Here is a 27,231-nt window from a genome sequence, read left to right as displayed (position 1 = left end):
AGCTATCTGTACTCCAGAGAGTTAGAGAGTCTAAATCCTGGAAGCTGGCGTGGTTGGGAGCGTCTCATAACAATAACAATTTTTCTTTTTGCCTGGTCAGGTTCACTAACCCTGAAACTCCGAACCTGGTGGAATGGTGGACCACTCTTTGTCTGACCTCTACCCTTTGACCTGTTTGGCATGGGTGTCCCTACCTAGAGCTAAAGCACAAGGCAACATAAAACTCAAACCAACACAGATCTCTGGGTCACTGAGGCACTCAAGCCTCCAAACCCTACAGCAAGGTTGTGATCCTCTTGGATGGGAAATATAATGATTCACCATTTTGATTGGTGTCATGATATCTGTCCATTGACTGGTGTCTCTCAGTCCCTGTCTCTCAGGGGGATATCTGTCCACTGACTGGTGTCTCTCAGTCCCTGTCTCTCAGGGGGATATCTGTCCACTGACTGGTGTCTCTCATGCCCCGTCTCTCAGGGGGATATCTGTCCACTGACTGGTGTCTCTCAGGGAGATATCTGTCCACTGACCGGTGTCTCTCAGAGGGTTATCTGTCCACTGACTGGTATCTCTCAGTCCATGTCTCTCAGAGGGATATCTGTCCACTGACTGGTGACTCTCAGTCCCTGTCTCTCAGGGGGATATCTGTCCACTGACTGGTGTCTCTGATTCTCTCTCGCTGGGATTCTGTGTGTTTCAGTTTACACAAACTGTTCATTGCTGAAACTGATGAATCGAGCAGAGTGTGACAGATCTTTAATCCGGATCTGGTCACTGCCGCCTGTTGCAGAGACAAACATCTTTTGGGGAATTGAAATCGCTGCTGTGGGCGGGGACAGGAAGCTGCGCCTCTGGTTTCAGTGTGTGAGAGCCTGTTCAAACCGCGGCTCCCTCTCTCACTCACAGCCCACGTCCCTATTTAAACAGCGCTCACTGCGGCTCCGGACAAAGCCGGCCTGAGCTGAAGCCGCCGATCTCAACAGGTCCAAGACCGGCTCAGTGATCAGGGCGATGGGGGTCGTTCCTTATCTCTGTCTCCTCCTGTCTTGTCTGGCAGGTGGGTGTCCCGCGGCTCGTCGCCCACCCGGGACCGGCTGTTTCTCGGAGGCTTTGTGAACCTCTGCCCGTGAAACATTTTATTAATTTCTGCTCTTTTTTATTGACAGGCGTGCGGTCCGACGACGTGCTGACACAGCCCGAGTCAGCGGTGGGACAGCCCGGACAGTCTCACACACTGACCTGTGAAGTCAGTGGGTTCGATATCAGCAGTGCCGAAATGAACTGGGTGAAACAGGTCCCCGGGAAAGGGCTGAAGTGGCTGCTAGCTTATAAATCAGAAAGTTTCACTAACTATTACGCGCCTGGAGTCCAGAGCCGGTTCACCGCTTCCAAGGACAGCAGCAACTTTTATCTGCAAATAACCAACCTGAGACTGGACGACACGGCGACCTATTACTGTGCGAGAACTGGGTGGGATGGAGCACGGTGATGGGGAGCTGGACAGAAACTGGTCCCGATAAAGGAGCGTCTGCAGCGCAGTCTGTCTCCACGGATTCCGCATTGCTGTTTCCCAGAGTCAAATCCCTGAAGCCCGACTCGGACTGCTGGGTGTAAATGTCCATTTCTGGACAATTAAAAGCCCAAAAAGGATTCGACTCTGATTCTGGGTGATGGCGGGAGCCGGTGTCCGCAGACAGGAAAACTGTGGAAATGTCTCTTTTAATCACACGCCAGGAAGAGACAAGGAGGGAGTTTGGGATGGAAATCCAGGAAGCGGCTGCTCCCGGTCCGGACAGGGATCATGTTGACATTTTGCTGAGATTATTGGATGTGACGGGCAAGTGAAGTTACTGCACTGGGTGAACGGGGAGACGGGGCACTGTGACTATCGTGACTACTGGGGCGGAGGAACCTCGCTGACAGTGACTTCAGGTAAGACCAACTTCTCAATTGTATCTTCACGCAATAGTATTCTATTTATTGACGGTTTTGGCGAATTCCGTGATTCACCTGAAATCAGTGAGATATTTAGAGCGAGTACATGAATCTCCCCGAACCGGCGGGTTTCTCTAGAGCCCAGTAACAGTACAAGGGTACATACCCCACCCCACCAGTGAACTGTCCACAGACCGGGAACAGGCTCAGGGGAATGGGGTCGGATCTTGTCACCAGACTGAGCCTTGACATCGGCCGGTTGTGCTGAGTGAGCTCAGTGTTTGGTTCAGGTCTGGCTTCTGATCCTCAGCACCAACTGAAGCCACGTTCAGGGGCTGAGCGTTTCAGTGCAGTTAAACTCGTTCCCTGTCAGTGACAACAATGGATCTGTTCAGTGTCAAGTTATTGGGATCGGGTTTACTGTCGACTGCTTTCATGTTGAAGGTAATGGGATTGAGACATAATCTGAGGGAATGGTTACACCGGTATGATCTGGTTGATGGCTCAATATCCCCAGGGTACAGGTGGGTGTCAGTCCCATCATGTAATGTCCGGCCTGAGGTCCATCCCGGGATACAGCAAAAGTATCGGCGATAACCCAGGATTAATTGATGGTATAAAGGTTTTAGTTTTATTCCCTGACGGGTGAGGAGGTGGGGTACGGTGGGGAAGAATTTTGGAGTGAGAAGGCAGTGGGGAAGTGGTGCAGGAAAGGTAAGGCAGGGAATTGAAATCACAATTCCATCACACATTCCGGGCAGCCTTGCATTGGTGGGCGGGGGAGGGGGGAGTGGTGCAGGTGGGGTGGGGAGGGAAGCGTTCAAGTCAATAATGTGTAGTAGGCGAGCATTTAAGGGAAGGTTTGTTGATGAACGTTTATGATCTGAAACACACCGCCTGAATGATGGTGGTGGCCAATAGTGAGTGTAGAGAGGGAACAGGAGATCCGCCTTTTGTAGGGATACAGGGAAGAGCAGAGAGACCAATGGGTTTATTGGGTTTGCTCAGCTAAAGGGAAGCACAGACACTATCGGATGAATGGCCTCACTCTCTGCTCAGTCATTCACTGGAATCAGTATTTATCTTGTCAATCTGGGGAATTCTTCCTCAAAGGGATTCCAACAATCACCCAAGGATACACAGAGCATGAGTTAAATGCAGATTACAGCTCGCATGTCCTGTCCTGGCAGCCACGGATTAAACAGAAAGATTCTTCTGCACTGCCCCATCCCTCCCAGGGCAGAGGCAGCAGAGGTTAGACCAGGCAGGGGCAAACTACGGCCCGCGGGCCATATGCGGCCCGTTAAGCTTTTTAATCCAGCCCGCAGAACTTGATGAAATTATATTAATAAACCTTGTTAACATTTTTTTCCCGCAATTCTAGCGTTTTCCCAATAGATGACGCACTCTATATACATTGACCTTTGTTGAGGTGCAGCGTATTACTCCACACATTTGCGCTTTACTTTGTGACCTTGTGGCGACCCATTTCCTGGCACATCCGAACCGGCTCACAATTAGCGAGCGTTCCGGCTAAGGGAGATAGCCTGCGGGGATTTGCGAGCACAGAGCTCCGCATATTGGCGCGCTCTCACTGTTCTGTCATTGTGCGGGTTGTTGTTGAGTTTTGGCACAGGGGACAATTGAATAAGAAGGAGCAGGACAAGTAGACCTGCATCTCCTACCGTTTTTGAAATAAAGACAGTCAGGAGGAGAGTGATGATGATAATATCTTGAAGGATAACAGAATTTTCAGTGCTTTAAAATAATAACTGTTACTATTAAAAAAAAGCTGTATTTTATTCATTTAATTTTCAGTATTTTAAAAGACATTTCAATAAATAGCTAAATACCATGGGACTTCAAAGACAGATACTTTGTTGTAATGCATTTGTTCATTTTCAATTGAAATTAAAGCACATGTTTTCTACATATCCCATGATATTTTATTTTCTCTTATGAGGTGTATTACCAAAACACTCCGTCCATCTGCTCCTGGTCCGGCCCCCCTGTCAAATTTTAGAACCCTTTGTGGCCCTCAAGTCAAAAAGTTTGCCCACCCCTGGGTTAGACACAGAGTGAAGCTTCCCCCAACCTGTCCCATCACACGCTCACGGGACACGAGTTGAACTTCGCTTTTCAAATGAACTGCTTATTCTCAGTTGACAGACAGAGCAACTGCTCTAACTTCTTGCCCTCCTCCATCCCTCGACTGGGTTTGTTTTACAAGTGTTTTCCTACATTAACCAGTATTGCTGGTGATTCAGTAAAAGTGGTTGCGAGATAAAGTGCTGACATTTACAGACACCTTTCATGGTGTCCCCGAGCTCTTCACAGGCAATGAAGTAGTTTCAAAGTCCAGCCCTGTTGTAGAGTCGGGAATGTGGAGCCACTCTGCACACAGCAGAATCCACAAACTGCAAGGGGAGAATGATCAGAGTCTGTTCTGGAGATGTTATTGAAGGAGAAATATTGTCCAGGGCACCGTGGACACAGTGATCCAATGGACAGGCACAAGGTTGGATTCGGAGTGATGGGAAACAGGGCAGTACATCAAAGCAGATGAGTAGTGCAGAGGGATGCATGAACAGTCCACGGATACCACCACAAAAAAACTGACAAATCTAAACTCAGTTCATCATAATCTGCGACAGATTTGGATCTGTGGTCAGATTTCCAACATCTTAATAATTGGTGTTGTTTTTAAATCCAGTCATTAGTAATGATGACCCTTCGGTTTTACTGATGTCCCTCAGGGAAGGAGATCTCTCATCCTCACCATCCTTACCCTTTGCAGCTATATAGGACCCTGGTCAGACCCCACTTGGAGCACTGTGCTCAGTTCTGGTCGCCTCACTACAGGAAGGATGTGGAAGCCATAGAAAGGGTGCAGAGAAGATTTACAAGGATGGTTCCTGGATTGGGAACATGCCTTATGAGGATAGGTTGAGTGAACTTGGCCTTTTCTCCTTGGGGCGATGGAGGATGATAGAGGTGAAAAAGATGAGAGGCATTGATCGTGTCAGAGGCTTTTTCCCAGGGCTGAAATGGTTGCAACAAGAGGACACAGGTTTAAGCTGCTGGGGAGTAGGTACAGAAGAGATGCCAGGGGTAAGTTTTTTACTCAGAGAGTGGTGAGTGCGTGGAATGGGCTGCCGGCAATGGTGGTGGAGGCGGATACAATAGGGTCTTTTAAGAGACCTTTGGATAGGTACATGGAGCTCAGAAAAATAGAGGGCCATGTGTAAGCCTAGTTCTTAATTTCTAAGGTTGGGACATGTTCGGCACAACTTTGAGTGCCACAGGGCCTGTATTGTGCTGTAGGTTTTCTATCTTCCATGTTCTATGTGTTTTATGAGCCTATTTATGACCTATCAATGTGTTTATCTCCAAAAGCCCTCTGAATGACAGCTCAGATGTGTAATTCACTCAGACTTTACCGGCAAAGCCCAGATTCCAAAAAACAAATGAATAAATAAAATTGCCCATCTGTTGTTCATATTCCCCGATGTTCTATCCACTTACTACAATACAGACTGAAATCAGACTGAACCTCCACCAATCTGCTGATTCACCATCGATCGTTTTGTCCAAATACGCAGCTCCTGTGACCCACCCAGATCCAGTTCCCCTCCACTCCAGCACCCTGTGACCCACCCAGATCCAGTTCCCCTCTTCACCCCAGCACCCTGTGACCCAACCAGATCCAGTTCCCCTCCATCCCAGCACCCTGTGACCCACCCAGATCCAGTTCCCCTCTTCACCCCAGCACCCTGTGACCCACCCAGATCCAGTTCCCCTCTTCACCCCAGCACCCTGTGACCCACCCAGATCCAGTTCCCCTCTTCACCCCAGCACCCTGTGACCCACCCAGATCCAGTTGCCCTCTTCATCCCAGCACCCCGTGACCCACCCAGATATAGTTCCCCTCTTCACCCCAGCACACCATGCCCCACCCAGATTCAGTTACCCTCTTCACCCCAGCACCCCGTGACCCACCCAGATCCAGTTCCCCTCTTCACCCCAGCAACCTGCTGTCAGTTTGATGGGTGTTTTTATAAAGACCCAGAGGAACTCTGATCCAGACAGAACTGTACTTACCACCTGCTGGTCCCGGGATGTAAAAGATCCTCAGCTGCAAATCTCACTGACTGACAATATTGTGCCTCCTGCACTGCCAACACTGAGCAGCTCAGGGAACATCTGTGGGGTGAGAAACAGAGTTAATGTTTCACAACAGTGACCCTTCACCAGACTCTGTCAATCTGATTTCTGGCAACTACGCTGTTTCCTGAATATAAATCCATCCTGGAGGGAAATCATCCAGAAATCATCCAGTGACCGGAGAAACTCCGGATGCAACGTACCTTTCCTATTTTGATGAAAACAATTTGTTTTTCATTGGCTTCTACAACCCCAGAACATCCCAGGGCCTTTCCCAACCCAGCAAGTACTCCTGCAGTGTGTCACTTGTCCACAAGCTGAACTACAACATGACAATCAGTCTGTTTGGGTGATGTTGGAAGGGAATGGTCACTTTTAGCCTACAATTCCTAAAGCTCCCCAACATTGGAAAACCTTCATTTGAAGTCTGAAAATTCAAAGTAAAATTTATTATCAGGGTACATATATGTCACCACATACAACTCTGAGATTCATTTGCTTGTGGGCATACTCAGCAAATCTATAGAATAGTAACTGTAAACAGGATCAATGAAACAGCAAGAGCATAGAAGACAATAAACTGGTGAATTGCAACCCTAAATAAATTGCAATAAATAACAAGGTAAAGAGTCCTTAAAGTGAGATCATTGTTTATGGGAACATCTCAATAGATGAGCATAATTATCCTCTTTTATTCAAGAGCCGGATGGTTGAGGGTAGTAACTGTTCTTGAAACTGGTGTTGTGAGTCCTGAGGCTCTTGTTCCATCTGCTTGATGGTAGCAGTGAGAAAAGAGCAGGGCCTGGGTGGTGAGGATCTTTGATGATAGATGCAGCTTTCTTACGACAGCATTTCATGTAGATGTGCTCAATGGTTGAGAGTGCTTTACCCATTATGTACTGGGCTGAATCCACTATTGTTTGCAGTATTTTCCATTCAAAGGCATTGCTGTTCCCATACCAGGCGATAATACAGCCAGTCAATACACTTTCCACTACAATTCTATAGAAGTTTATCAAGATTTTAGACATCATGCCAAATCTCCACAGACTCCTGAGGAAGTAGATGCACTGTCCTGTTTCCTCTGCAATTACATTTATATGCTGAGTCCAGGACAGGTCCTCTGAGACAGTGACACCCAGGAATTTAAAGTTACTGACTGTGTGGTAGATGAATAGATAGTCACAGATTACTGATGGTCGTCCTGATGGTCCCAGGTCTTTGGTCCTGTAACTCCCTTGTTGTGAGGGGTTGATGCTGATAAACAGCAGCAAGGTTCCTCAGACCACAGCTGACCATCCCTTTCCCCTGCTGCTCAATACAAGGGAAACTGAAGATACTGTGGTTTGAATGGTGCTGGCTGTAGCTGGCATTCCCGAAGTGAACCATTTACCAGTGTCTAGCCACTTACACTGGAGTCAGTCTCACAGTTCCACAGACCACTGTGCCCCAAGATTTACTGAGTGACAGATGCCACCAGAACTGTCACCACACTCCACCACATGACACGGGGCCTTGCTGGAGTTCCCTGGATTAAACTGGGGATTCCACTTCCATGATTCCCTCGCAGACTAGACTTGTCAAAGGATCACAGTCACCATTCATCTCAGTGCGATTCTGGGCCTGGTGTGTTGGGAAGGCGTTTGGCTTGTAATTTCCACAGGCTCGGTGCGGTTGAAGTTCTTCCTCAGTTGCATGGGTTGAATTTTGAGGCAGTGTCAGATGCATCAAGGAGTGCAGAGGGTGCATCAGAAGTGCGGAAGACTTCGGAGTCCTCGTGCGAGTGTCCCAGAAGATGAATTTACAGGTGGAGTCTGTGGTAAAGAAGGCAAACACAATGTTGGCATCAACTTCACATCGGACATTGGATGAGTACGGTTCTGGGCGGGGTGTTGGGGCACACTTGTGACTGTGGGCTCAAGCCTCCACTGTGAGACTGACCTCTGAGCTCAGTGACACAGATTCCCAGCTGGGTGTTGAAGTGGTGAGAGTTTTGTTTCATGGGGTGAATAATTTTGGAAATTACTCATTTATAAACAGTACTGTGCAAAAATCTTGGGCACAAGTACATTGCTAGCGTACCCAAGACTTTTCTGTAGTAACATATTTGTCAAAGTGGAGTGGAGAGTGAGTTTGTAAATCTGGTGAGAGCAATGCATGTTGGGAACGGTGACAGTGGAGCGCCACGGGAGGGGTGTGGGACAAATGACAGAGCAGGGGCAGCAGTTGGCATGGGTGCAGAGCCAACCAGCTCTGAGACAACAGGCAAGGTCACTTGATTCAAAACAATTGGTTTATTGATCTTTCCAGAATGTCTCTCTGATGCTTCTCCCTCCCTTCCCTTTCCCACTCTCAGTCCACAATAGAGACCCACATCAGAATCAGGTTTATCCTCACTCACATCTGTCATGAAATTTGTTTTTCTTTAGTAGCTGAGGTACAGTGCAATACATAAAATTACTACAGTACAGTGGAGGGGTCGGGTGGGCATCCCAGCTTATGTGTCTCAGACTTCAGCACAGTAGTTAGTAATGGTAACGTATAACATGTCTCCTTTGTCTGCCAGTAATGCATTTACTTACAGAACTTCTGTGAATTTCTTTCCATTTCAGAGGTCAAGTCCACACCATCAGTCTACATCACCCCTTCCTGCACCACAGAATCTGACCAAGGCATCAGGCTCCTCTGTCTGGTCAAGGACTATCAGCCTGAGAGCATCAGTCAGACATGGTCCACTAACAGTGGGGACATCACCACTGGAATCAAGAAATACCCGGCGGTGTTGGGGCAAAATTCAAAGTACACGATGAGCAGCTTGCTCGAAGTCTCTGCGGCGGACTGGAAGAAGAATAAAGTCTACACGTGCAAGGCAGGGATGGTGACAGTGGGGTTCCAGAAACCTCAATGTTAGTATGAGACATAATTTTCTCTTAAAAGCTGCATTGATCTCAGAGTGTAAATCTGGAACACGAACCTTTGTCAGATAATGTTCGGCACGGCAATTAACTCCTTTACTCTAATCTTACAATGGCAGTATGACTCCTCACCAAAATGACAGTGAGAAAACGTATGGAATTGATATGGGGGGAAACGTCCTCCTGAACTCAATGAAACTCCGTATCAGTGGAGGGTGGAGGAAACAACTTGTGCTGATCTGTCTCCAATGTATCCACTCCTTTCAGGAACCTCTCCACCATCCCATCCCACAAAAACCGCCCTGCAGATCAGCTCCTGTACACATACAGAGACTGCTGGCCCATCGTACCCCTGCACACAGAACAACAATTTAAACTTTACCCCTCTCCTCCTGCACTTACCCCTCCACCCTGCAGCTTCCCCCTCTTCTGATAAAAGCAATCCCTAGTGAATGTGACGAAGGAATCCACTCCAGTGCCCTTCTTTAACCACCTTCTCACAGATCTGAACAAGCCTTTGCAGAGACAACAAAATAATTCCCTCCTGTCCATCTGTTCTTCTTTCTCATTGAAAGTAAAATTGTGTTTCCCAAATTCACCAATGGAAACAGTACCACACCATGTACTCCTGCTCACAGGAGCTGGTATCAGTCATTCTCCATTAAACAATTAGATCACGACAGGTCTGCACCTCAACCCCATGACCCACCTCTCTGCATTATCATAGCATAGTGGGACACACTGCTGGGAGGCCCAAGTGATACACCCAGCCCTCCCACTCGCTGGTGTGAACCATCAGATCATCAGATCAGCTGTAAATTAACACCATTCTTGAGAGGGCTGGAACTGGGGAACTTGCCCGGGATGAGGGGGAATGAAGTCCAAAGCATGGGCAAAGCAATCATGTACTGACAGATATTAAATGTGTTACAGCTCCGAAGCTCAGCTCCCTTGTTCCATCCCGGGAGGTGATCCACAGTCAAGCAAATGCTGTCCTGGGCTGTGTGATATCTGGATTCTCTCCCGACAACGTTCAGGTATCCTGGAAAAAAGCTGGATCTGCCCGAGAAGGCATCGTTCTCCCTTCCTCTCGGAGATCTGATGGTGGATTTGAAACAATCGCTTACCTGACAGTGCCTGTGCAGGAATGGACCAAGAAACAGAAATATACTTGTGAAGTGAATCACGCACCTTCCGGTTTCAGTGGTCAGGTCAACATGACGTATCGAGGGGGTGAGTGATGTCTGAAGAAAAATTAATTAACTTACAGCACTGAACTACTTAACTGATACTCCCACACAATTCCTGTCCCTACTGTCAATCTGGTTGAGTGATGTACAGATGATCTTTGCACTTTGAATCAACTCAAATCACCAGCAGCTTTAACCCCATCTACTGGGCAGGAAAGGTATAAGATGAGGTCACCTGTCCATTCTGTCTCAATAATTGTAGTTGTCTCTGTTTGTAGTTATAATGAAAATAAGTTAGTGAGCAAAGCTCACGTCCCATGCTTTACCATCTGGAGAAAACCTCCCTTTCCCCTTTTCACTGTCTTCTCAGTGTTAGTTCCTCAAAAAATATCTCTGCAATTTTGTATTTGCTTCAGTCCCCAGAGTCTGTATCCAGTGTTTCCAGAGAGACTCTTCTGTCGATTCTCAACTCACTGAAATGTAGGTGCCTGGATTATTTTTGAATTGATGCCGAATCCTCGAGTGAATGTTTGTGACCTTGTGTCCTCAGATCCTTGACCAGGTTCAGACAGCACATGCATTTATCATGGCTGACCCAACCTCATCCCGATAGGATGCAATATACAGAGGACAGAGAGTGGGAATATGTGGGACTCCCTTTTTCCAAGCATGGGAAAAGAGCTGAAAATATCTAACATTTAAATCTATGAATCTTCCATTTCCAGGTGGAAACTGTCCTTCGGAGCCTGTGCCAATGTTCTTTTACCAGAGTAACCTCAATGCAACATTCTCCGATGGTTCTACCCTACAGTATCATTGTTTTGCAGGAAAGTGTGAAATAAAGTGATTGGCTGTGTATACAATTCGTCATTGAATTTCATAACAATCCATTTACTGGATTCCAGACCTGCTCCTGGTATCCATTGGGATGGAAATTTAACAAAGAGAGAAGAAAACACATGATTCAAACTGACTACTTCTCCAATCACATTTCTATTCGACTTTCTATTATCCTTGTGGCCACCTTTTTCAATTTGACTTCCCATTCCCATTCTGACATGTCTGTCCATGGTCTCCCCTACTGACGTGGTGAGGCCAAAGTCAGGTTGGAGTAGCAACACCTCATATTCCATCCAGATATCTGCCAGTCTGATAGCTTGAGTTCTAATTTCTGCAACCTCCAGTAATCTCCCCCGGTCCTTTAATCCCCTTTTTTCCTAATCCCCATATTAGATACCACCTCATTCTATCACCTACCCACCTGTCCATCATTTCCTCCATGGTCCACTGTCCTGTCAGATTGCTTCTGCTTCAGCCATTTATCTCTTCCATTTATCCCCCACCAGCTTTCTACTTCATACCCCCTCCCCATCCACATCCTTACCCCCTCACCTGGTCTCACCACTCATCTGACAGATTGTATTCATCTCCACTCCACCCACCTCTTATTCTGGCTTCTGCCCACTTCCTTTCCAGTACTGGTGAAGTCACTTGGCCTGAAAGATCGATTGTTTATTTCCATCCATAGACGCTGCCTGACTTCCCATGTTCCTCCAGCATTTTGTGTGTGTTGTTCAAGATTTCCAGCATCTGTAGAACCTCTTGTGTTTCTGGTTGTCCATACTCTCATTCATTTGTGTACATTGTTGCTTCAGTGTGACTCAGATCCCAATTCCAGTTTCCTTGGCCAGATTCCCTCCTGTCTGACTCCAGTCAGCAAGAACTGGAACCTGTTTTTCACCCAGTGGCTGTGAGGCACGAGGTGATGAAGGTGAACGGGGCAGAAATTCCAAATTGACTCAGTCAAAGGATGGATGACGCTTTGATAATGTTGGGCACAAGACAAATTGGTGAGACAAGACACAGGGGTCTACACAGTCTCCTGTCCAATCTGACATGATTTGTGTGTAATTCCTGAATCAGACAAGTTGCGAAACATTGATCCACGTGTGGGACACTGAATTCAGTCCAATTGGGAAACTCAGTGATCCCAAAGAATGTCAGAAAGGACAATGTTCTGTTAAAATTACCCAAGCACTGATAGAATGCTATGCTTCTTGTGGAATAATTCAGCAATAAGGGGAGCGATCTTGACTCTGTCAGGTTTTATGAGGGGATCTCATTTCCCAGGGACTGCTGAACATCAAGACCAGGCTGATATGGGACCAAACTGAGAAACCTGCCAAAACACATTTAACAACAACACAGTGCTGATTAAACTGGGATTCACAATTCTGTGACCCTTCAGTGTACACCGACGTTTGCAGATTTGTGATATTACACAACAATGATCATCTAGACTACAACCATGCACTTTCTGTTTTAAAAGAAAATTGCTCATAATCTAACTGACATGAGAAAGGTTAAGAAATACACATCATACTTTGTCAGATGATCCGTCCCAGTCAGACTGGACAGTGTGTGTTACATCTGCTCTTTCTTCAGACAAAGACACTGACTCACAGTCTCACTGAAGGACTCAACCGTGACACAAACACAATCAGCCTCCACACTAAATGTCAAAGAGCAAAAGGGGACCGAGTGCGTAAATGGTGTACAAGAAGTGCAGAGAGCTGCAATGTATGTGAACTGATGATCGTGCATTGGGAGACGGCCTCAACAACTTCACACAAAACCGACACTAACCCAGAGGACAGGTGACCCAACACTTGATCAAAGAGCTGTTTTATTCATTTATCATTTCCTATCAATCACTGATCGCTCTGGAACTGAGGGACTTGCTGCCTCATTCCTGATGGTGATTCAGGTTCAGCCGTGTTGCTGCAGGTCTGGAGTCACAGACCAGCCGGATCAGATGGGACTTCTCTCCGGAAGTTATCACAGGGAATGACACTACAAATACCTCCATAGACATGTTTCTATTCCACAAAGCATTGATGAATTGAATTTAAACTCCCATCCACCAGGTTGGGATTTGAAACTATTTTCCCAGTTCATCAGCCCAGCAACTTAACAACACACTCTGACCATGGCTGCTCATTTCAAGAGAGACAGAGGCTTCAGTGTTTGTACGCAGGAATGCTAAAACCACAGGCACCAGCAGAAGTAGTGCAGGTGTATGAGGGAGCAGAGTTGAAAGAATACGATGTTTTCTGAAGTTTGTGTGGGTGGTGAATGTTGCAGAGATGGGGAGAGGCACAGCCACAGTCAGACTCAATGTCCGGATGTGAAGTTATTAAACTGAGTGAATCCCAGGCTCAGCCCAGATGGAGAAAGGGATTCTCATTGATTCACAGTGTCCATTGTTACTAATCAATGGCACTGAGTCTCCGAGCAAAGAATATACTGAGCTGCGTCTCTGCTGAGAAATCTGCATGCTTCTCTGTCTCACAGTGAACCAATTGGTACAGTTATAAGAAAGGGATTCAAAACCGATTAGCACATCCTTTGTTCTGATTTTCTTTTCTGGAATCAAAACTTGGAGGAGTGTGAGACACGTGATTCAGTCCTGGGTGTTTCTGTTACTCTGTTTGCATTAACACAAGGTCTGTCTTGACCTAACACAACCAATAGAAATATCTCCAGTAAGATTCTGAGCATTTCCATTTCTAATCCACAGAATTGTCTGTCTTTATTCAAAATCCCGACATTGAAGAGATGTGGATCGACAAGACTGCTACCGTGAAGTGCACGGTTCTCTGTACAGATCCCGAAGATATCCACATCTCATGGCACGTGGGCGGGAAGGAGAAAACAAAAGGAATTCACACCCATCAAGCGGAGAGGGACGGGTCCCGATACAGAGTGCTCAGCGAACTCCAGATCAGTGTGGAGGAGTGGTTCAGTGGGGTGGAGTACGAGTGCTCTGCTCAGGAATCTCCTTCATCTTCCCGAGTGTCAGCACGGACCAATAGTACCAAAGGTGGGCAAGAGACAAGTGATTGAATGGCCAGCATTAGTTACCTGAGTCAAAATGTTTCAGAATTCCTATTTTCTTGTCTATTCCAGTTGAGATAAAAAGTCCCAAGGTCAGACTGCTGCCTCCACCTCAGGAAGAGACCAAGAAAAGGAAAATGGTCACACTGGAGTGTGTGGTCTCTGGGTTCTACCCGGACCAAATAAATGTCATCTGGGAGAAACACAACACCGTGATCACCTTCAACACCACTGCTACACCAACCGCTCTGGAGCAGGGGTGGACTTTCAGTGCCAGACACTTCCTGACCGTGAGTTTACAGGAGTGGGAGACAGAATCAGTCTTCAGCTGTACAGTGATTCATCCCCCCTCCAACACCCGTATCAAGAAGCAAGTGAAGAACGTCCAAGGTAGGGTCCTGGTTCCTCACCCCATTTTTTAAATTGTTTACATTGTGCTATGAATTCAAGGTCAACACTAAATCACAGTGTAGTTCTGGTTTCGTTATATGAGGGAACTGATAAAATTCCAAGTACATTTATTATCAAAGTCTGTGCACCATATACAACCTTGAGATTCTCTTGTTGCAGACAAAGCAAAGAAACAGAATAGAATTCAGAGTCAAACATCCAATGTGAGAAAAAGAAAGAACAAATTGTGTAAACAATATGAAGGTTCAAACAAACAATCCACAGAACCTGAACCGCAGAGTGCCCTGAAGTAAATCCACAGCCACGTCACCAGTTCAGCACTGCAACTGGTCCAGGAGACTGATGGCTGCAGGCCACGGCCACGGAGCCAGGCTCAGTGCTGAGGTGAGTGCTGATGGCTGCAGGCCGCAGCTGCAGAGTCAGTTCAGTGCTGAGGTGAGGGAAGCCTCATAGAGTAGTGAGCTGAATACTGGTTTGGCCATTGACTCAGCCTCAATGTCATCATCTTTTTAATCTCGCTTGGCACTTAAATTGGCCAATCATCGGTTTGTTTTCCGCTCTCAACCAACATAATCCACATTTTCACCATCGAAACAATAGTATTCCAGGAAATAATTTCAGAACTGGAGGTGAATCCAGATCATTTCACTGGACAGACACTCTGGAAATCGCTGATACTCATCTTCAAAATGCTCCCTCCCTTTACCTTTGAACAAGCCCCTGATTAGTACCTCAGTTGTGACTGAATTTCCAGCAGAGCAGCTCTCCCTCTGCTCCTGTGTGGGAACAGTCAGCCTGGACAATGTGTAGAAGCCTCTGGAGGGCGGCTTGAACACACAACATTCTGACAAAGCAGAAGCAAATGTTAGTTACACCTAACAGAGAAAAAGAGTGCATTTAATATTAGTCACAAAAACTAAATGTTTCTCATAAATTCTGTAATATGAAGTGTATTTTCTGCAAGATTTTCATGTGATACTTTGCTCTGTTTCCTGTTCCACCAACACACTCTGAAATACTGGTTATTTTCTGTATTTGTTTTAATAAGTGGCTGGCAACAGTTTAAGTGACCATGAAACTGCAAAAACAATGCAAGGGCCAATCTTGCTCATTTACATTCCCTCAGGGTGTCTACCCTAGGGAAGATTCCTTTTTTCACCAATGTAGATTGGTCTCATCTCCTCTTGATGGGACTGGCAAATCATTGACCAGAGACGAACAGAAATGCTGGTCTTGTCAGTGAGAAATTCATCCATTGGGGAATGGGGAAATAATAATTGTGACGTTTCTCCCAGATAAATGTTCAGATACTTCAGTCACTTTAAGCAAACCTTCCTTCGAAGAGATCTGGACGAAGAGGACAGCGACCATTCTATGTGATGTGGTTCACAGTGACTTACAGGGGTTCAGTGTAACCTGGCAGGTGGACGGAAGGAAGAGGGAAGATGGGGTGAGGACTGTAGGTCCAGACAGCAATGGAGGTGAAGACATGATCACCAGCAGACTGACAGTCTCTGCTGCAGAGTGGAACAGTGGGGCTGAGTTCTCGTGTGTGATAGAGGACGAGAGTTTACCAACACCGGTGAAGAAATCCATCAGGAAGGACACAGGTACGTGTGGACAGAATTCAGTGTGAGTCTAATCTCAGCAATTGGACAGATTTATCACCATCCAGCACTGTGATAGACTATAGAAAATGAGAACAGGAGCAGGTCATTGGGTCTCTCGATCTGAACCATTCAGTCTGGTTTCGGCTAGTCATCCAAACTCAATCAATATTCCTATTTTCTCCAGATATCCTTTGACCCATTCACATGAAGAAATGCATACAACCCATTCTTGAATATATTACATGATAATTCTTCAAGTGCTTTCTGTGGCAGAGAGTTCGACAGGTTCTCACTCCCTCTCACACGTACACAGCTGAGACTGTCACCCCTGCTCCAGGGGAGATGGAACAAACAGCACAGGGTGATGCATGTCCAGGGGCGGAGTTCCACTTTCTGTTGAGTTGCTGTTTTCAGCGACACCCATTGATTGAACTGAATGGACTAACCTCGCTGGGAGCTGTAAAATGCAGCAGGTTCAAGATTTCCACTCCACAAATCCCAATGATGAGCAGAAAGGGAAAAGCCTTTGGTTTCAGATAAAGTGAAGTCTCTCAGATTTAGAAATTGTTCATGTTGGTACAAGACCAGAATGTGTTGGGTAAGGAGGGAATTACTGGAAGATTCATTCTAACTGAGATTCTCTCTGTTCCAGGTGATGTGACTCGTCCTCACGTCTACCTCCTCCCCCCATCATCGGATGAGGTAGACACCGATCAGACTGGGACCTTCATGTGCCTGGTCACCAAGTTCTCTCCCGCAGACATCTATGTGGCCTGGATGGCCAATGACACCCTTCTGAAGACAGGGTTTGTGAACCAGCCGGTGACCAAGGACCCCAGAAAAGGCTGGAACACAATGACCAGTCAGCTGAAGGTTTCTCCTGAGGAGTGGAAGAGCGGCACCACTTTCTCCTGTGTGGTGGGTCATGAGTCGCTCACAACCAACCTGTTCCGAAGCATCAATAAATCTCACAGCAAACCCACCCTGGTCAATGTCTCACTTGTTCTGACTGATAGTTTTAAATCTTGTGTGTAACACTGTGTGATTCAATCCATGAAACCCTAGTTTTGTTAGTTTTAATATTATTAATTATCACAGAGGGTTATTTTGCTGATTAAAACATGTTTAAGATCTGGACCTTTTAAAATAATTAGGAATGAAATTAAGATCAAGAATCAAATTAAGGAACAAACATGATTCACCACAAATCTCTGAGTTTGTACATACATCCTAAGACCTTCTTCTGCCATGTTTGAATGGATTTCAACCCTGTGTGGGACTGCACAATGTATTAAATCTCTGTTTGTGTCAATGTACCGATCCAAGTGCAATAAATATGAAGTGAAAATGTTTTAGCTGTGATTTTTGGAGACAGGAAATAAGGAACTTTCAACATGAGGTGTGGTAGGTGACACACACTCGGGGAGAAATAGGTGCCTTTGTATCTATGGTGTCTAAACCCTTCCTGCATCAGGAGTCCCAATGATCAGCTGTCAACAAATGGTCAAAGAAATTAGAACCTACGGCCATCTGACAAAGAGGTGAGAGTGCCAACCACTGACCAGACAATATATTTGTGTCAAAGATGTCGGATCGCTGTGCGAGGGCTCCTTGCCCCCATTAACTTTGCTGCTGCTCATCTGGTCCATGTGTGACGCTAACTAAATGAAACATATCATTGTTGGGAACTGTTCTTTTGCAATGGTGCAGTTAAACCTCTGTCTGTCAGGGCAGATGGTTTGCATCTGCACTGAAGGGGTCTAATATCCTCACAGGAAGGTTTACTAATGCTGCATGGGGGGTGCGGGTGGGGGCTGTTTAAACTAGAGTTTCAGGGGATGAGAACCAGAGGGTCAGGACAGATAGTGGAGAGGTTCTGGAGATAGATGTCAGGAATTAAACGGTTGAGCACGGTATGAGCAATGTTCTCAGCTGGGTATATTTCAAAGCAAGTATTTTATAGGAAAGGCAAATGAGCTCATGTCATAGATTAAAATAAGGAATTATGATACCGTAAAAATTAGTGAGACTTGGTTGCAGGAGAGGCAGGACTGGCAGCTCAATATTCCAGAGTTCCATTGTTTTAGACATGTCAATGCAGGAGGGATTAAAGGGAGAGGAATGGTGTTACCTGTGATCAGTCAGGAGAGACTGGAGAACTCCTCTATTTAGGCTTTATGGGTGGAAATGAGGAATAGGAAAGGTCTGACCACGTTAATGGGCCTATATTAAAGACCACCCAACAGTCTACAGGATTTAGAAGTACAAGTTTGTAGGGAGATCACAGACTGTTGTAAAAAACATAAGGTTGTGATGGTAGGTCATTTCAACTTTCTACATATTGACTTGGACTCCCAGTCTATAAAAGGGATGGAGTTTGTGAAATGTACACAGGAAAGTTTCTTTAATCGGCATGGAGAAGTCCCAACTAGAGTGTGTGGAATACTCGATGTCTTTTTAGGGAATGAGACAGGGCAGCTGACAGAAGATTGTATAAGGGAACACTTTGCATCTACTGATCAAAATGCAATTAGTTTCAAAAGAAATATGGAAAAAGATAAATCTGGTTCACAGGTTCAGATTCTAAATTCGAGTAAGGCCAATTTTGATGGTATCAGAAAGGATCTGGCAAGTGTGAGTTGGGACAGGGTGTTTTCTGGCAAAGGTGTTCTTGGTAAGTGGGAAGCCTTCAAACGTGAAATTTTGAGAGCACATTGCTTGTATGTGCCTGTCAGAATAAAAGGCAATGATGACAGGTTCAGGGAGCCTTGGTCTTCAAGAGATATTGAGGCCCTCGTGAAGAAGAGAAAGGAAATGCTCAGCAGGGTCAGGCAGGTAGGAACAAATGAGGTATTTATGGGGTATAATAACTGCAAAAAAACCCCTAAGAAAGAAATAAGAACTAAAAGAATGGACAAGGTTTCCCTAGCAGGCAAACTGCAGGAGAATCCTAAGGGATTTAACAGATATGTCAAGATGAGGCAGTAAATTTGATTGGATATTGGCTTTGTGGAAGAAGCCAGAGATGGTAGCAGATGGTTGCTTCTCTGACTGAAGGCTTATGACTGGTGGAGTTCTGCAGGGATTGGTGCTGGGTCCATTGTTGTCTGTCATCTGTATCAATCACCTAGATCAGGGATGGCCAACCAGTGGTGCATTGTACCCCAGTGATAATAATAAAAAAGTAACCCCACTCATGCAAAAAGTATTAACCAAAAACCAATTTGTAGAAAAAAAATCTATAACAGGAATTCAAGTAGCTTAGATCTAGAAATGGGATTTACTGAGAATAAATCTAAAACTTAGCAATTATTTTTAGTGATTTTATTATTTCGTGCACATCTTTTGGAGAATGCTATCTTCTTTGACATTGATCTGCTTTCAATTTTAAAAAATGTTCAATAAGTCAAACTAGGAAAGAAGGACTTTTGTTCTGTAGTTGTTCCATAACTGTTCAATACAAATTTGATACTTGTTTGATCCTCAGATGCCAGGCGTCTGCACCAGTGATGCATTGCAGGATCTTGCCAGTCAGTTTACAATTGACACTCATGTGCTATGGAGTTGTGCTTTGTTTGTCTTTTGTGAACATTTGCAGTTTTGTACTTTTTCAAAAATTAAGCCTTCGTTTTACATTCAGTTACCCATCATAGTGCAAAAGAAATGAGCAAAAGAAAGCAGAAAGTGTTAGTAAGCATGAATTCAATGAACAGTTGGAAAATGTGTTCTTATTTATAGCGGGTCTGTCAGGAATATCGTTGTGCATTGTTCGTGAAAACACTTTCTCACATAATACAAGACATGATCTTAATAGACACTATAAAACACAACATTAGACAGAAATAAAAGTAAAACTGAAGCTAGTGCTTGGGTCTGAGTTACGGAAAGAATATGTGATTATGAAAAAGGAAGAAGTCAAAAGGAGAGCAAATATATTTGTTAAAAGAAGTTGTTAAAGTTTGGCAATGACTGAAGCATCCTACGAAATTACTTTTGCATTGGCCAAAAATGGAAGTCTTTCTCTGTTGGAGAAGAAATTGTTAAGCCTCGTCTGCAAATATTTGCAAGATGTCTTAGTGATAAAAGTATCAAAAGGAAAATACTTGTAGATGAAATTGCTCTGTCAAAGCAGTTACAAGATGCACCAAAGAGCTCTGTCATGATGTATCTGAGCAACTGAAAGACCTTGTCCATGCTTGTACTTTCTTTTCTTCAGCTTTGGACGAATCTGCTGACATATGTGATGTAGCCCAGTTAAACATTTTTATAAGAGGAATTGATGATAATTTTAGCATCTTTGACAAACTTGTTGGTCTTTAGTCTCTTCATGGAAAAACAAGAGGATCTGACATATTTGACAAAGTAAAATCATGCCTAGAAAATCTATAACTAGCTTCCAGTAAACTCATTGGTGTTTGCACTGATGGAGCGCCGGTAATGATAGTTAAAGCCGCTGGGACTACTGCTTGAAAACTTTTTAGGTTGTCCTCTACTAAGATACCACTACATTATACACCATGAGTCACTGTGTGGAAAAACTTTAAATTTGCAGCATGGTATGCTACTGGTTGTGAAATGTGTGAATAAAGTTAAAGCAAGAGGATTAGACAGATGGGAGTTCAGAGAATATTGTGAAATGTTAGATGTGGAATATGGCGATCTCGTCCTTCATTACGAGGTGCGCTGGCTTTCTAGAGGACAGGTTCTGAGTAGATTTTGGAAGTTGAAAAATAATGTTAATAATTATCTAGAAAAAAAAATTGAGCTGCCAGAGGAAAGAGCCCTTTTAACAATTGACTATTTGATTTAGCATTTTTAGTTGATGTTAAAAGCATCTCAATTATCTAAATTTGAAACTCCATGGTAAGAACAAATTGTTTCCTAGCTTAGTAAATGAAATCAATGCATTCAAGATGAAGTTAAAACTGTTCACCTCTCAGTTAGAAAATGAGGATTTGAGCCAGTTTCCACACTTAAAAGATCAGAGTGAATGTGCTGAAGTTAACGGCAATTTTACAAAATATATTGAAAAAAATCAGGTTATTGCAAGAGTCTTTTGAAAGTTGTTTTCGTGATTTTGCTAAAGAAGTAGACTGCATACTTGCATTTATAAACCCATTTTCACTTGAACAAAGATCATGAAGATGCCTAGTAACACAAGTATAGAACTTACTGACTTGAAACCAAATTCATTATTGAACTTAAAATTTGATGAGCTTCCCTCAGTCCCAAATGCTTCTGACATGATTAATTTCTGGCGATCATTACCCTGTGAACATTTTCCAGAGCTAAGAAAATTTGCCCAGAATTATATCTGTCATTTTGGAAAGACGTAAAGATATGAACAAGCATTTTCAGCCAAGAAGTTGATTAAAAACAAAATGAGGTCACGGTTGACTGATTCTAATTTGAAGAATTCTCTGCTGCTCTCAGAAATTAATTTATCTCCAAACACTAAAATCTTGGCAAAATCAAAACAGACTCAAAAGTCTCATTAAGGTAAATAATGTTTATCTTGTTTTTATATTAAATCAATATATCATATAAAATGCTAAATATGTCCATATTAACATAGTTTTACAAGAAATTAATGGGGGTACAAGAGTTGTATGGCGCATCTGAACTCGTGCGTGAAAAAATTGACGCATGGAATGTAAAAGGTTGGCCACCCCTGATCTGGATGGTAATATAGTTCACTGGATCAGCAAATTTGTAATTGACACCAAGATTGGGGGGTGGAGCCGACAGCAAGGAAGACTATCGGAGCTTGCAGTGGAATCTAGACCAGACGGTAAAATAGCAGATGGAATTTATTGTAGGCAAGTGTGAAGTGTTGCACTTTGGTAGTACCAACCAGGGTAGGACTTACACAGTGAATGATAGGACACTGAGGAGTGTGGTAGAACAAAGGGATCTGTGAATACAGGTCCATAATTCATTGAAAATGGAGGCACAGGTAGATAGGATCATGAACAAAACTTCTGGCACATTGGTCTTCATAAGCCAAAGTACTGAGTACAGGAGATGGGAAGTTATCTTAAAGTTGTATAAGACATTTGTGAGGCCTCATTTGGAGTACAGTTTGCAGTCACTAACCTACAGGAAAGATGTAAATAAGCTTGAAAGAGTACAGAGAAAGTTTAAAAGAATTCTACCAGGTCTGGAGAAACTGTGTTATAAGGAAGGATTACAAAGGCTAGGACTGTTTTCCCTAAAACATAAAAGATTGAGGGGAGATTTGATGGTGGTGTACAAATTTATCAGGGGTATAGATAGGGTAAAAGCAGGCAGGCTTTTTCCACTGAGGTTGGGAAGAACGCCAACTAGAGATCATAGGTTAAGGGTGAAAGGTGAAATGTTGAAGGAGAACATGAGGTAAACTTCTTCACTCAGAGATTTGTGAGAGTGTGGAATGAGCTGCCAGAATAATTGATGTCTGCAAGATCGATTTCAATGTTTAAGAGAAGTTTGGATGGTTAGATGGATGGGAAGAGTATGGAGGACAATGCTCTGGGTGCAAGTCAGTGGGACTTAGCAGCTTAAATGACGGCACAGACTAAATGGGCTGAAAGGCCTGTCTCTGGACTGTACTTTTCTAGATCTCAATGGGCAGAAAAATGGCATATGGGATTTAAGTGTGATGTGGTGCAATTGGCCTTCACAGATCTAGGTATTGTGTACAGGAGATTGGATGTTATTTTGAAGTTGGATAAGACATTTGTGAGGCTAAATTTGGAGTGTAGGTACATGAATGGGTGGGGTATGAATGGCTATGGTCTGGGTGGAAGTCAATGGGTTTGGGCAGTTTAAATACTGGATGGGCCGAAGGGCCTGTTTCTGTAACTGAAGTGACTGTCAGACAGTGACCGAGGCCAGACTGTCTGTGTTTACATTCCTTAGAGTTCAGAAGAATCCAGGATTTCTGGACTCAAACATATCAGAAACAAAAGGGGCACTAGAGGGTTGATGTTGAGAAATTGTCACCTGCCAGAGAGCAACGAACAAGGGGACATTGTTATGAAATAAGGAGCCGAATATTTGAAACTGAGGTGCAGAGAAATTTCTTCTCTCAGAGGGAATGTATCCCCAGATATCTTAGACCAGAGCATGGAATCTGGTGGTCTACTCTTTCTCCTGTTCTTCTTGTGAGTTCAGTAGAGACAGAGACAATTGTGTGATGTGTTGCAATTGGCCTTCACAGATCTAGGTATTGTGTACAGGAGATTGGATGTTATGTTGAAGTTGTATAAGACATTCCCGAGGCTAAATTTGACAGAGACAGAGACAGAGAGAATTGCAAGAAGAGACAAAGGATAAGATCAGAACTATGCAAATAAAGAAACTGTGTGAATGTTTGAAGAAAGGACAATCTGAGTGGCTAAAGCAGAGACAGACAGTCCCAGAAAGAGACACAGGGAGGCTTTCAAAGGGATCATTGGCATCGGTGCCCTTCGAACAGGACCTCACCTTCAGTGTGTCTCAACAAAATCTCCCTTACTCTATGCAGGACACAGGACATGTTATGTGATTCACAATGTGCCTAACATTCTGCAAAACTCCAAAAGACCATAAGACATAGGAGCAGAATTAGTCCACCTGGCCCATCGATTCTGCTCCACCATTCAATCATGGCTGATCCTATTTTTACTCCTCTTCAACCCCAGTTCTCGGCCTTCTCCCCATAACCTTTGATGTCATGTCCAATCAAGAACTTACCAATTTCTGCCTCAGATATACCCAACGATCTGGTCTCCACAGCTGCATGTGGCGACAAATTCCACAAATTCACCACACCTTGGGGAAAGAAATTTTTCCACAGCTCTGTTTTGAAAGGGCGCCTCTCTATCCTGAGGCTGTGCCCTCTTGTCCTAGACTTTCCCACCATGGGGAACACATCTATTCTGACTAGGCCTATCAACATTCGAAAGGTTTCAATGAGATCCCCCCTCATCATTCTGAAATGCAGTGCGTACAGACCCAGAGTCAGCAAACGTTCCTCGTATTCCCCTTTTATTCCTGGAATTATCCATGTGAACCTCCACTGGACCCCCTCCAATGCTAGCACATCTTTTCTAAGATGAGGGGCCCAAAACTGTTCACAATACTCAAGGTGAGGCCTCACAGACTTCCGGTGGCTGTAATGGAGTAGGTTGCACTAGCTACGTGCTCCGAAATTATTTGCTTACTTTGCTGTTTAAACCGATCTCGGTGAGAGAACCATGAGTAGAAAGCTGTCAAAAAAAGAGACTACTTCAGAGACTTCGACTGAAATGATTCAACAAATGCTGTCGTGGTTTTTCGTGCCTCACAAATGACCAAGAGACGCAGAAGATTCTTCAAGAAGGGTTAAACTTTAATTTGCAAATCAAAGCTGACACAGTCAGTGAGCTAGTCGCTGATTGCCCACCAATCCTCGGACACGGCATTTTTTATAGCAAAATCCTGGTCCAGTTTCACACGTACGTCCCATTGAATTAATCATGTTCCAATCCACATCTCCCAGCCATCTCTCACCAACACACCATTGTCTTCTACATTCTTAAGATTTCATTCTCCTACTAAATTGGGTACATGCATTGCAAATAGCAAGTTCAAACTACATAATCTACATCAAGGCTGACTACATAGTTTTGGTTACACAGCAAACAAGTTCAAAGCAAAACATCTCTTTGCTACCTCTCATTACTACACCATTGTCTTCTACATTCAATTGGATACATGCATAGCAAATAGCAAACTTCAAAGCTGACTTCAAAGCTGACTACATCTCTTAGATACCTCTAATTAACATATATTAACACACCATTGTCTTCTACATTCCAACATTTCAACTTGGGTACATGCATAGCAAACTGACTACATAGTTTTGGTTACACATCAAATAATACAAGTTTTATATTCCATAATATTTTTATACTCCAATAATGTCAGAGAAACTCGAAAAATTGGATAAACTGGATGACTTGGAATCCAAGTTTGATTTGTTACAGAATTCCTTCGACCTGGTTAAATCTGAACTGAAAACGCTTAATCGGAAACTTGGACGTATACAGCAGACTGTGAATGACCACGAAATTCATATTAAGCTACACGAAGAATCTCTGCCGGTGTTGCAGAAGGATATCCAAGGTTTCAAGAGAATTTCTATGGAACAACTTAAAAAAATACGACGCATTACTGAAGAAACTTACAGACTTGGAGACCAGGAACCAAAAGTGCAATATCAGAATTCTTCGATTTCCCGAAAAACTGGAGGGTAATCAACCTATCGATATTTGTGCTCAAATGCTGAAAGATTTATTCCCTGATATATTATCGGAACTACCAAAATTTGAGCACGTTCACCGAGTTACCCCCCCCCCCCCCAATTGGGACCCTGCCAAACCTCACTCCATTATCATTCGCTTTTACGACTATCAGATTAAAGAACAGATCCTTCGTGAATCGAGGAAGAAACGTATTTTACAATTTCGTGATCAACAGTTTTGGATCGTTCAAGATTATCCACTGGATGTTCTAAGAGCCAGACAGGCTTTTAAAGAGCTTATGTCTGATCGTTTTAAGCTTGGCTGTCGCCTTTCTCTCAGAAATCCGTGTAAACTCAAGGTTACTACTTCTGATAATAAGGTCTCTTGGTTTACGAAGCCTGAAGAAGCTAAGAAACTTTTACAAAGTCTCCATCCTTAAATTCAACTTTGAGTTGTTTTATGTTAAATGTTTTAATTTCAGGTGTTCAATCAAGTAATTGGCGTTTTGTTGATAGCAAGGTTTCTTGGTTTTATGAAGTCTTAATCATTTGTAAGTAACTGGCGCCTTGTTATCTTTCAAACTATGCAAAATATGCAGGCAGACAGCATCCATTTTCTCTTTAGCTGCTTTTCGCAGCTCTTTTTAAACAATACGTTATATTCTCTCAGCGTTATGTAGGAAGCTATCTAAACCGCTACCCTTTTTAATTATCTTCTGTTTCTTTACTCTATTTTTGCACCCGCGAGTATATGTTGTTTTACTTACTGATTTTCCTTATTTGTCTTTGCTTTTTTACCGAGACGAATACTTATATTTTCCCATTGTTTTTTTAACGTAATTAACAAACTTATTTACTTTGACTTTTTAGCATATATATATTTACAACCGTTTATTCAGCACAGCTATACATATATATTTTCTGGAGCCACAGGAGTTTTGGGTTGAGAACGTTAGAATTAGTCTTCAGCCTCTCTTGGCTGATTTCTCTCTTTGGGGGCAGGGAGGGGGGAAATGGGTTCTTCTATGAAGCTGATTGGATGTTTTTACTGTTTTACTTGTTCACTATCTACATGTCTGTGATTACCTTTTATACATTACTAAAGGATACTTGATGGATTCTTTTATTAATATACTCAGTTTTAATGTGAAAGGTCTAAATAACCCTGTTAAACGAAATAAGATTTTCTCTTGTATCCGGAAACTTAACACTCATAATCTTTCTCCAAGAAACCTATATTCGTAAAGATGATATTTCACGTTCTTTCAAAGGATGGAAGGGTGTACATTTTCACTCACCCTCTCAATCTAGATCGAGAGGCGTCTCTATCCTGTTCGATCAGAATTTATCCTTTATTCAACATAATGTAATTTCTGATACAAATGGGCGCTTTGTTATTGTATCGGGTAGTCTAGGGAATAAACTAATCGTATTTGCGAATGTATACACTCCAAATATAGATGACTCCTTGTTCTTTGAACGCCTTTTCTCTTTTCTGCCTGATTTGAATCAGTATTCCTTAATGATGGGTGGAGATTTTAATTTTTGGCTTGACCTTATATTAGACCGCTCTTCGAGTAAAACCCCTGTCACTAATAAATCAGTCTTACTTTTTAAATCTTTTTTATCTCAATGTGGTATTCTTGACATGTGGCAGTTTTTACACCCCCAAGAAAAGTAATATTCATATTTCTCTCAGGTTCATCATATGTACTCTCGGATTGATTATTTTTTTATAGATAGAAACTTGCTTCCGCTGGTACGATCCTGTGATTATAAGGAGATTGCTTTGTCTGATCATGCACCTGTGCTTCTGGCTTTAAGATTACCTGCTTACTCTGTACCAAATAGAAGTTGGCGTT

The 27,231-nt window shown here is 43.7% G+C and overlaps 1 gene segment (V, D, J or C); it reads left to right on the top strand.

Annotated features, from left to right (window-relative positions):
* The first annotated feature begins 941 nt into the window (after nucleotides 1–941).
* On the top strand, nucleotides 942–17,442 carry LOC132381354 (Ig heavy chain C region-like). The segment is given in 10 exon segments: nucleotides 942–1,057; nucleotides 1,167–1,470; nucleotides 1,797–1,803; nucleotides 1,872–1,932; nucleotides 8,712–9,005; nucleotides 9,948–10,247; nucleotides 13,785–14,087; nucleotides 14,174–14,491; nucleotides 15,808–16,122; nucleotides 16,775–17,442. Coding segments are annotated over 10 exon segments (2,331 nt in total).
* The last annotated feature ends 9,789 nt before the right edge of the window (nucleotides 17,443–27,231 follow it).

The sequence above is a fragment of the Hypanus sabinus genome, chromosome 26, assembly GCF_030144855.1.
Source record: "Hypanus sabinus isolate sHypSab1 chromosome 26, sHypSab1.hap1, whole genome shotgun sequence".
In the NCBI taxonomy this organism is placed as follows: Eukaryota; Metazoa; Chordata; class Chondrichthyes; order Myliobatiformes; family Dasyatidae; genus Hypanus; species Hypanus sabinus.
Note: the sequence above shows the minus strand (reverse complement) of the source record. Positions and strands in the feature narration are given on the sequence as shown.